Source organism: Rhinopithecus bieti, unplaced genomic scaffold, assembly GCF_001698545.2.
Source record: "Rhinopithecus bieti isolate Rb0 unplaced genomic scaffold, ASM169854v2 scaffold_32092, whole genome shotgun sequence".
Taxonomy (NCBI): Eukaryota; Metazoa; Chordata; class Mammalia; order Primates; family Cercopithecidae; genus Rhinopithecus; species Rhinopithecus bieti.
Window position 1 is genome coordinate 909,113 of NW_016813944.1, and position 11,716 is coordinate 920,828.

The following is an 11,716-nucleotide window of genomic DNA, read 5'->3' on the forward strand; positions in this document are numbered from 1 at the left end:
AGACTTTTATAATAACTCAGCTGCCTTATCCTATAATTATAAGTTTCAGAACACCACCATGAATATTATTTCTAACAATATGACTACTAAAAACAGTTTATGATTTCTTGCATTTCCTTTAATCCTTAGGCTTTAATCCCACACAGTCTAATTACTATGTTTAATATCACTTGAAATAATTCATCTATGTAGTTAAGCCATCAACTTCCTATATAATTAAGTTAATTTGTTTAATTTTACTTTTGATTTTTAGGTATTGCTTTTCAAATTTTGATTTAATTTGAAAAATAATTATATAAACATTTATATAGTTCCAAAATTAAGCTTATAAATCTACAAAACAAGGTTCATTCAAAGAAGTCTATCCTTCATTCTGTCCCCCTCTCTCCTCTCAGAGATTACCTTTGAATTATTTTTTGGCTCACCTCTTCATTTTTAAAAACACAAATGTGTGTATGTGTGTGTATGACTGTGTGTGTACATATGTTGTTTATATACACATATGTGCACAAACACACACACAGGCACACACATTCCTCACTCTTAGATAATGAGTAGAATACTATAGCTACTGTTACATTACCTTTTTTTAACCTTAATATACTTCAGATATTGCTCCACATGCTAGGATTCTAACTGCGATTACACTGAGTCTATAGGTATATTGGTGGGGGACAATGAACATAATTTTAATATTTAGCATTCTAATTAATAAACATGGTCTCTGCCTTTATTTAGACTTTAATTACTCTTAATATTATATATAGCTTTCAAACAAAAGTCTTACATATTGTTTGTTAGATTTGTTGCTAGGTATTTGATGTTTTTGATGTAATTATAAATTACTTTTAAAGTTTTATTTTTGAAATGTTTGTTACTGGTATGTAGATTACAAATGGTTTTTCTATACTCACTTAATAGTTTGTCTATCAATTATTTTGGACTTTTTACGTATTCAACCATGTTGTCTTCCTTTCCATTTTGTCAACCTTTTCTTTTTCTTGCCTTAGTGCACTGATTAGGACTCCAGTACAAAGATCAATAGAAATGGTAATAGTGAACTTCTCTGACATCTTCTCAGTCTTCAAAAGAATGTTATTGACATTATTTTTTGCCACTGAGAACAACGTTTGCCATAGAATAGATGGCTTTAGAAAATTAAGGAAATTCTATTCCTAGTTTTTTTAAGGAATATTTTCAAAATATTTCAAAATATTTTTTCAAAAAATATTAAATGTTATCAAATGCTTTTCTGTATCTATTGAAAAGATCTTATGATTTTTCTCTTTTAATAAGTTAATGTTGTAAATTATATTAATTGATTTTCCAATGTTATACTAACTTTGCATCCCTGACACTGAGCCTAACTGGTAATGATTTTTTTTGTTGTTGTTAGTTCTTTAGTGCGCTTTGTAGATGCTTTCTATAATTCAACTTTTTTACTTGTGGTGGAGGGTTGGTTCAAATTGCCTAGTTCACCATTAACTCTTTCATTTTAAATATATTTCATTTCAACCTTTCACCAAAACTCCTTTTATCATGGCTAACAAAGTCACCACATGGTACCAAATTAGAAGGTCCATTCTCAGCAGGGTCCTTATCTTAACCAATGAATAACAGATTTTTATAAAACATAATGGTTAAGAGCATAGTGTCTTCACCCAAACTGAATGTAAAACCTAGATATGTCTATTCATTATCTATGTGATCTGATACAAGTTCCTTAACCTCCTTTGGCCTCAGTTTGGCTATCTGTAAAACATAATTAATAATGTTATACACTTTGTGGGGTTGCTGTAAAGATTAAGTACATGTAAGTTGCTTAGAAAAATGCACACATTAAGCGTTCAATAAATATCACCCATTATTGCTTATTCATTTTCTGAATTTTTTTTATTTTTACTATTTTGTCTTTATTTCTATTTCTCTGGATACGCTTTATCAGTCTTTCTCAGTGGAATAATTTCCCTAAAGTTTACATTTTGAAACTCAGTCCTCACAGTTTCCATCTCTCTATCCTCTTTTTCAACATGTTCTCATTCCATGACTTTAAAAATCATGTGTATGTTAGTCATTCATAAGTTTATAGCTCTTATTGTAATCTCGCCCCTGAATATCAACTTACATACATAATTGACTAGTTGATATCCTGACTTAAATATCTTTTGCGCAGCTCATACTTAACAGCCCAAAGCAAACTTCCTGTGATTATCACCAACCCTTTATAACTGAGTTTAAGCCACCACTATTTTATATGCAGACTAGTACTAGTTTCTTTCTCTCTTCTCTTACCCTTGCCTCTTTACAGTCCATTCTTTTTTTTAATAGACTTATTTTTTAGAGTAGTTTTAGGTTTACTATAGTAAATCATACAGTGATATAGATCATACGGTGATCACAATCATCTGTTGAACATTTAAGTCTGATCACATCACTTTGCTCAAAGCCCTCTGATCTCATTTCCATGCTGAAGCTCTTGAGCTTCCCATCTCATTCAGCACAAAAATCTCAAGTTTTCTCTGAGGAAGGGTCAGATAACTTTTTCTCAAGGGCCGGAGAACAAATTATTTCAGGTTTTGCAGGTGAAACAGATTTTGTTGCAACTATCTAAACTAATATATCCAACAAAAACTATTACATTTTATGAAACATACATGAAATTTGTAAAAAATATAATATTTGCTTTGGTTTATGACATAATATTTTTACAGTAGTTTCATAAATATTTACTGAATAAAAAGATAAGGTTCAGAATTATACTTTTTTTAAAAAAGACTATGGCAAGGACATTAAATTACAGCTTAAAGAATTTCTTCTGTAAAACATGTCAAACAACTAACAGTAGACTTACTTTAGATTATTGATTCTAATTTCTGCACTTTCAGTAAGTTTCTTCGTTTCTTCTTTCCACCTATTGGCTGCTTTCTGTTGAGTCTCTAGGAGATGCCTCAGTTCAACAATGGAATTTCTATTACTGTCTTCCATCTCTCTCAGTTGAACTTCAAACCCACGTTCCTTTATTGAAAATTCATGTTCCATTGTACTGATCTAAAGAATAAAATGAAAACATATTTTCTTTTCTTATAGGTGCTATACTGCTCAATGATATATACAAAAGGAATCATTTATTGTATTGTCTGAGGGACAGAAATGTTTGGATGAGAAAACTATGTAAGAAATCAAGTTTGGTCAGGTGTGGTGGCTCACGCCTGTAATGCCAGCACTTTGGGAGGCCAAGGCGGGCAGATCACAAGGTCAGGAGTTTTGAGACCAGCCTGAACAACATGGTGAAACCCCTTCTCTACTAAAAATACAAAAATTAGCCAGGTGTGGAGTGTGTGCCTGTAATCCCAGCTACTCAGGAGGCTGAAGCAGGTGAATCGCTTGAACCTGGGAGGTGAGGGTTGCAGTGAGCTGAGATCCACTGCACTCCAGCTTCCTGGGTGACAGAGTGAGACTCTGTCTGAAAAAAAAAAAAAAAAAAAAAAAAAGGGACATCAAGTTTACAATTGGTCTTCATCATAAATGAAAACTTACAATGTTATGTCAGTAAAACTAGAATTATGATTAACTATATTTTTTGCAACACTTTCCCTAACACCTTAACATGCCAGTAAAAGAAAAGTCCACTATCTATTACAACGTAACACTTCTCTCTTTATTTACTCTGATTTTTGTTGCCAGAATCCAAGGAAAGTGTTGATGCTGTTGGTATCTGAGTTAGGTATTTACTCAAACCACTTTTGATTTACATACTAAACTTGAAATTCTTTCAAAGGGCTTTGTAAAGTCAAAGATAATTATATACAGGAATTTCTTTACCACTTCAGCTGTAGTATTAGTGAATGATTAATGAACGGATTATTTTTCAGGGGAAAGAGACAATATAAATAATGATTTTGAAAATCTCTTACGAAAATGTCTTCAGTACACTTCTAAGAATTTATGTCATTATAGTAAAAGCACTTTAATTGCAGAATGAACTTATAAGTAAATGCTCTTTGGATACCCTAGAAGCTTTCTCTACTGGGGTTCAGGGAGAGAATTAAGCCCTAATGCTTTAAGGCATCCAATGTATATAATGACTTGCCTTCTTTCATATGTGTCTAGAATATAACTACCTAAGTACCATGTTTGGGGAAATTGAGAAAAAAGTTACTGAAACATTTTTCTACATTTTGTGGTTGAGATGAAAACACTTGTGGAAAAGGCAGCAAGGTGATCTGACTTCCTTATTGTACTCTCAGGCCATCTATATTTTGCTATACTAAAGAAGTATTATAAAGAACACCTATCTTGTGATACTTTAATTGCTTTAAAAATGACCACAGCTGGCTAGACTTCTAGTAATTCATTAAACGTGGTTACTTTCAAACTCAAAAAAAGAACGAGACTCAACTTTACCGTGTCAAAAAACACAAAACAAGGCCCAACAACAACAAAATTCTTGGCTCACTGAAGCGAACTGCAAACATCCTGTCCTTGCCACCCCTGATAAATGCAACACGCTTCCTACAACTCGACAGTTTGCTTTCTCAAATAGTACACATGCAGAAATTTGAGACTTTATAAATCCAGACACTGGAAAAACAATATTAGATGTGTTCGTTTTGGGTTGTATTACTGCTGTGCAAACCTACTGAGGCCCCTTGATCCCTGCTGCTATCTTAATAATGTTTGAATTACTAGATTCTGCAAATTTAGATTGCCTGCCCTTTCTCCTTCCCTGCCTTGATCTTCACCTCCTCTGGAGAAATCATGTTAGTCTAACATCTCAGGTGGAAAACAAAAAGTACAGCCCCTTTAAGTGTCTGTCTCTCTCTCTCATGAACACATGTTAAAAACTGATCTATGGGCCAGGAGCGGTGGCTCATGTCTGTAATCCCAGCACTTTGGGAAGCTGAGGCAGGCAGATCACTGGAGGTCAGGAGTTCGAAACCAGCCTGGCTAACAGGGTGAATGAAACTCCATTTCTACTAAAAGTACAAAAATTAGCCAGGTGAGGTGGCAGATGCCTGTAATCCCAGCTACTCAGGAGGGTGAGGCAGAAGAATAGCTTGAACCTGGGAGGCGACGGTTGCAGTGAGCCAAGATCGGGCCATCGCACTCCAGACTGGGTGACAGAGCTTCTTAAACAAACAAACAACAACAACAAAAACCATATACGCACACAAAACTGATCTATGCATCCGTACAGTTTTATAATTTGGCTGCCTAGTTAACTCCCACTCTCACTTGGAAAATCTGTTTATCATTTCACAAGCTTTGCTTTAAGATCCTTCATGATAACCTGTTCCCTGCTTACTTTTACAAGCTTGTGTTGTGCCACACTATTCCCTTCCCTTTCATTTTTTTCCACTATAATGCCTTTTTATTCTTTGGTTCTTTTCACATGCTGTTTCTTTTGCCTGAAATAATCTCTTTCTGCTTACCTATTTCAACTTCTGGAACTCATTGAGTTCATAATTATATATTTAAAGTTCGCCCACCTACATGCGAATTATAAGCTTTTAAGGATGAGTACCATATCTGTTTAGTTTACCATTGCGTATTTAGCACCTGGAACACAGTACAGTTGTCAAAACATATTTGCAGATTGCATGGCGGCTTTTTGGTGTCAAAATTCAGTCTTTAACAAGCCCCATAGGCCTTTAGTAGATACAATTCGAATTGCTAAGTAAATTGGACAGGTCTGTGGTAATGCTGACAGGCTAAGGGCCCCAACAACTATCTCCTATTACAAAAATTCTACTAATGATAAAATTCAGAAAGTTGGATGGGAAAAAGGGTTTTATGGTCTCTCTTCTTTCTTCCTTCTTCCTTCCTTTGCAGAGAAATATCCACGCAAGTAGATTACTGAATTGCTGGAAACGACTCCATTTCTTAATTTTAGATGGTTATGAGGGGGAATTTAGACCATAAAGAAATGGAGAGCCTTGGCAAAAGGAGTAGGTAGAAAAGGCGAAAGCTAGGGCTGAAATCAATGCAGTGGCATTAAGATCAAATAAAAACTTCATATGATAAATTGTTAAGGTTTGTGGCCTACTGACCTCCCAATTTCTCACTGTCTTTATCTTTTTGGCTTCTTTCAGTTGATCTACTGAAGATCATACTCTTTTGCAATGGGGAGAAAAACAGCAAGGTGTAGGTGCACCAGGTTCCTATTTTGTCCAAGAAAGAATCAGTTACAAAGCAATTTATCTGAGAGCCTTCCTCCTCCCTAAAATAGAATTACAGCTAGTTAGTTAAGAGGTTCGGCTCTTTATCAATGGCTATTCTCTTAAGCTAGACACAGATTTGGTGCGATATGTAGGGTAGATAAACTTTCTATCACTCTTTTGTTCTCCATACCATCAGTTACTATCCTGAAATATTAAAGATGGATCGAGAGGAGTCCTAGATAGGAAAAATTCATTGATTCCATCCCCACTCAGTATAAAAAAAAGAAAACAAATACATATTGTAAAATTATGGAAAATAACAAGCATTGAAGTGAAATGTTAAAGACAGATCAAGTGGAGTACTAGACAGGGAAAATTCACTGATTGCATCCCCACCCATGATAAAAAAAAAAGTAAACAAAATAAATATATATTATAAAACTATGGAAGATATAAGGCATTAAAAAGACAAATATAAGGTGCCTCTAGTCCCAAAACTCGGATAATCACTTCTAACTTTTACATAATTGTTTTTATATATGAATTCTAAAATTGTTATTACAGTATGTAAAGGATTACTACCTGTATATGTGTGTGTATATAGATATTCTTTAATCATAGGGTGTATCAATATAAACACATGATAAATTATTTGGAAATATAGTTTTTAATGACAATACAGTATCTTATTAAAACATATCACTATATATCAAAATATATATGTGTACACACACAGATAGTAATCCCTTATACACTAAAGTAACAATTTTAAAATTCATAAATAAAAGCAATTATGTAGAAGTTAGAAGTATTATCTGAGTTTTGGGAGTAGAGGCACTTTATATTTGTCTTTTTAATGTTTTGTATTTTCCATAATTTTACTATATATAGATGTAATATAATTATCCACTCCTAGATATTTAGGCTGTTTCTAATTTAGTATAAATAATGCTGCAATGAACTTGTGAAATATTTTAATTATTTCCTTATGACTGAATTTTAGACTCTAAAGTAAATATGTACCATTTAATACTTTTAGCTGCACGTTCACTCAGAGATACTTAGTAATTAATTAATGGTGAGTTTAAACTGCTTATTGCCTACTGGTTTTTTTTCTTAGTTTGTAGATTCTGTTAATCTCTCACATGATTTTTTATTCAGTTACAAATATTTTTATCTTGTATTTTTAAAAGCTCCTGAGGTATGGTCTTAGAGCTTTCTGTCACATTTGTTAAAAACTATCTACCTCCCAGTGATTTCTTTTGGAACATTTAGAAACGCGTTCTATAAATATTTAAAACATATTTAAAATTAATCAATATTTTCATTTGCAAATTTCTCCTTTTTTTGCTTAGAAAGTTCTCTTTACAGTTAAATATTCATCTACATTTCCTGCTAATGTTTTATGGAATCATTAACATATTAAAGTTGTTAATTCATATGAAATTTATCATATACAGTTTATAATGAGATGAAGATATAACATTTTTTTCACCAAAGTACACTTTTTAAAAATCACAGAAATGTTTTAGTATGAGAACTTTTGAGCATACACAAAATAGAATGTTACACTTCCTGTATGCCCATCACCCAGCTTCCATAATTGTCCAACTGTCAAACTCATAGGCACTCTGGTTTCATGTATACTCTTGCTACTCTTGCCTACTTTCCTCTGCGAAGATTCATCTGTTTCTTTCTTCTAATGAACTGTGTAAGTCTTAAAAGATCAGCTCAGGTTTTACACATATACTGACATACCGAAGTCATCAAATAGATTTAGATACCCCAGGAGGTTCCCTCATGTGTCCTTCTAATCAGTACTCATCCATTTAAAAGGTAGCTATTCTGATAGGATCCTCATAGACAATTATGCTTATTCTTCACTACCATATAGTGAAATAAAATAGAAGCTTTTGTATGTTTGGCTTCTTTGCTCATCTCCATGTCTATGAGACTCATCCACTATTGCTTATATAGTTTATTATTTTTCATTGTTGCTTCTATTCCATTATATGAATATATCACAATTTATTCATACAATTTCATGTTAATGAAATCACTGTTTTTAGCCTCTACGAATATTCTTGTCCACATGTTTTGATGAATGTAAGCACTCATATCTGTTGGGTATGTAGCCAGGATTATTTGGCATAAGATGTGTATTAGTCCATTTTTATACTGCTATGAAGAAATACCTGAGACTGGGTAATTTATAAAGAAAAAGAGGCTTGCTGGACTCACATTTCTCACAATCATGGCAGAAGGTGAAGGAGGAGCAAAGGTATGTCTTATACGGCAGCAGGCAAGAGGGCATTTGTGGGGGAACTGCTCTTTATAAAAGAGCTGGGCACAGTGGCTCTTGCCTGTAATCCCAGTACTTTGGGAGGCTGAAGCAGGTGGATCACCTGAGGTCAGGAGTTTGAGACCAGCCTCGCCAACATGGTGAAACCCCAACTCTACTACAAATACAAAATTAGCCAGTTGTGGTGGCACACAGCTATAGTCCTAGCTACTTGGGAGGCTGAGACAGGAGTCCCTTGAACCTGGGAGGCAGATGCTGCAGTGAGCTGAGATCGCGCCACTGCACTCTAGCCTGGGAAAGACAGAGCAAGACTCCATCTGAAAACAAACAAACAAAGACAAAACAAAACAAAAAACACCAACAAAAACCCATCAGATCTTGTGAGACTTACTATCATGATAAAAGCATGGGAAAACCTGCCCCCATGATTCTGGGTCCCCCCATGACACGTGGGGATTATGGAACTACAATTCAAGATGAGATTTGGGTAGGAAGACAGTCAAACCATATCAGGATGTATGTATATCCAGCTCTAAAAGATACTGCTACATTCCCAGCAGTATCTATCGAGGTTCTATTTGCTTTATATTCTTACAAGTATTTGATATTTTTAGTCTTTTTAATTTTAGCCATTCTGGTGGTGTGTACTGTTATCTTATAGTTTTATTAAATTACCCTGAAAAATAGTGAAGTTGAACATATTTGCCTATATGCTATTTTATGAAGTGCCTACTTACGTCTTTTGCCCTTTTCTGGAAATGGAGTATCTATTTTTTCCTTATTAACTATTAGCTGTTTTTTCCTTATTAATATTTTCTTATTAATTGGTAAGAGTTTTATATTTTGGATATGAGTTCTCTTTTTGGTTATATGCACTATAAATACTTTCTCATACTTTCCCCTTTCTTTTTTTTTTTTTTTTTATTATACTTTAAGTTCTAGGGTACATGTGCATAACGTGCAGGTTTGTTACATATGTATACTTGTGCCATGTCGGTGTGCCGCACCCATCAAACTTTCCCCTTTCTTAATGGTGTCTTTTGGTGACTAAAAATATCTTAATTTTAGTGAAATCCAATTCAGCTTGGATTTTTCACTATGATTAGTATTTTTTGTGCTCTGTTTAAGAAATATTTTCCAACTCAAATGCATGAAGATTTTCTCCTAGAAACTATCATTTCACATTTTACATTTAGGTCTACAAGGCAGCTCCAACTAATTTGCATATATGCTGTGATATAGGAGTTAAGTTTTATTTTAAAATGTGGATCTGACTGATCCAGCACCATTTGTGAAGCCAGTTTCCCCTCACTGAACTGCAATGGTGCCTTTGTTATAAATCAAGTGATTATGATAAATGAGTTTGTTTCTAGACTCAATTTTTTGCCATTGATCAAGTTGATTATTCTTATATTGATAACACATTGTCTAAATTATTTTAGCTTTTATCAAGTCTTGATATCTGGTGGTATGGTTCCTCTCCTTGTTCTTCAAAGAACTCCCACAGTCTAAAGCTCAAAGTAAAACTTCTCTGTAAATGAGACTCTCTTTTCATTTCAGAGTTCAAGGTTTTACAAATAATTAGGGTATTTCATACCTGCAATAGGAGGCATTCAAAAAATACATGTTGACATGAATTAGGTTGGAATATGACTTCTTAGGAGTCCTTGCAGCAATAAAACCAAAATAAAACAATGACATGACCTCTTCATATTCTTACTATGAAATTGGAAGACGTAGGTATTTATCATAAAAGTTAGTGCCACTTTTATAAAAGTGACATGACATGGGGAAAGGTAAGCAAGATGTTTATGAAGATATTTGTGTTTCTTAAAAGTCCCTTAAAAGGAGGATCATCTTCCTATTACTAAACTATATAAGCATCAAAGGACAAGGAAATAAGAGAGAAAAGAAAGGGAATTTGTTTTAGATGACATTTTGCCTTTTGCCTTCTTCCTGCCATGGAATTTTCAGACTAGCTGTGAATGGTTCTCAGAGCCTGCTGCTGTAACATCCTCTATACAGTTAGTTTTAGAGAAGTTCAACTTTTCAAAGGCTACTACATGGAGAGAAGAGAGGAAGGCAGTCTGTAAAGTTACCTAATCTATGGTTTTGCTAGTGGTGCTTAAATTGCTTTGGCAGGAATAACAGTACATTTCATGGTTAGAAAAGAATTTTTTTGTGTGTAGCAAAGGCAATCATTTTCAAAGTATGCCTGCCAAGAGTTCTACAACACAGAAATGATTGGTTGACACTCTGAATTATGATTTAGTGCTATTTGATGAGAAGGCAAAAAAAAGAGGGGGGGCTTAAAGATATTTTGCTAGGTATCTCTAAATATTCTCCATACTTTGATTTTCATAAGTACACATTTAACTCTAGTCTTGAAAATACCTTTAATTTGGCTTTTTTTTGAGCCTCCAGGGCAATCTTCCTTAAACTCTCAGTCTCTTTCCGTAACTGTTTATTTTCTTGCTGAAGTTTTAGCCTTTGTTCACTGACAAGCCCACAGTTCTCTCTCTCAGACTCCAATACATTTTGAATTTTCTGAATCATTTCTTGGTAACGTGATATTTCTTCTGAGGAGCTGATTAAAAAATGAAATGAAAAGAATCCTTAAACTTAATGATCTATAGTAGAAGATAAAAGTCTGTCTACATTTTATCACATGGACTTTTGTTTGCTTTATTCTGAGCCATTTCTTTCCACTTTAGACTGAAACTATGTGGTTTCAAAATGTTATGTTATACCAGGCAAATACATTCAACCTAAATATATTCAAATCTTAACTAAGAACAGATGAACTGAACTGTCATCACTTATCTATAAAATCAGTGTGAGACTTCTTTCAAATTTGTACTAACATTAAGAATCACTGTGTATGGAGAACTTCAAGGGAATCAACTGAAGGAACAAAAAAAGGATGAAGCAGATAATAACCAACACTCCTTTACTTAATCAATAAGCTCCACAGACTAACACAATAGCTTACTATATTACTAAATTATGAAATCTACTTTTATATTTTCCCATTATATGTCTTAGAAAGTTTTCATAAACTTCTAGTTCTGTAAACTTCTCGTTTTATCATAGGTTAAATGGATTATATTTCCTGAACTTTCTCAACAATGGATCACTGATCACCGGGTGAGACAACCTCTATACATTAATGTTGCTTCAATCAATATACTAATTTTTATTCCTATCTTTTAAAACTTCCATCTTTTCAATAACAGATAAGTACTGTGAACAT

The 11,716-nt window shown here is 33.7% G+C and overlaps 1 protein-coding gene across 1 annotated transcript in view; it reads right to left on the reverse strand.

Moving 5' to 3' along the window:
• The window catches only part of SCLT1 (sodium channel and clathrin linker 1), a 221,063-nt gene that overhangs the window by 44,383 nt on the left and 164,964 nt on the right, over positions 1 to 11,716 (reverse strand). The window contains exon 17 of the mRNA XM_017849118.1: positions 2,852 to 3,048. Coding sequence (XP_017704607.1) covers positions 2,852 to 3,048 — 197 coding nt within the window. The remainder of the gene's footprint in view (positions 1 to 2,851; positions 3,049 to 11,716) is intronic.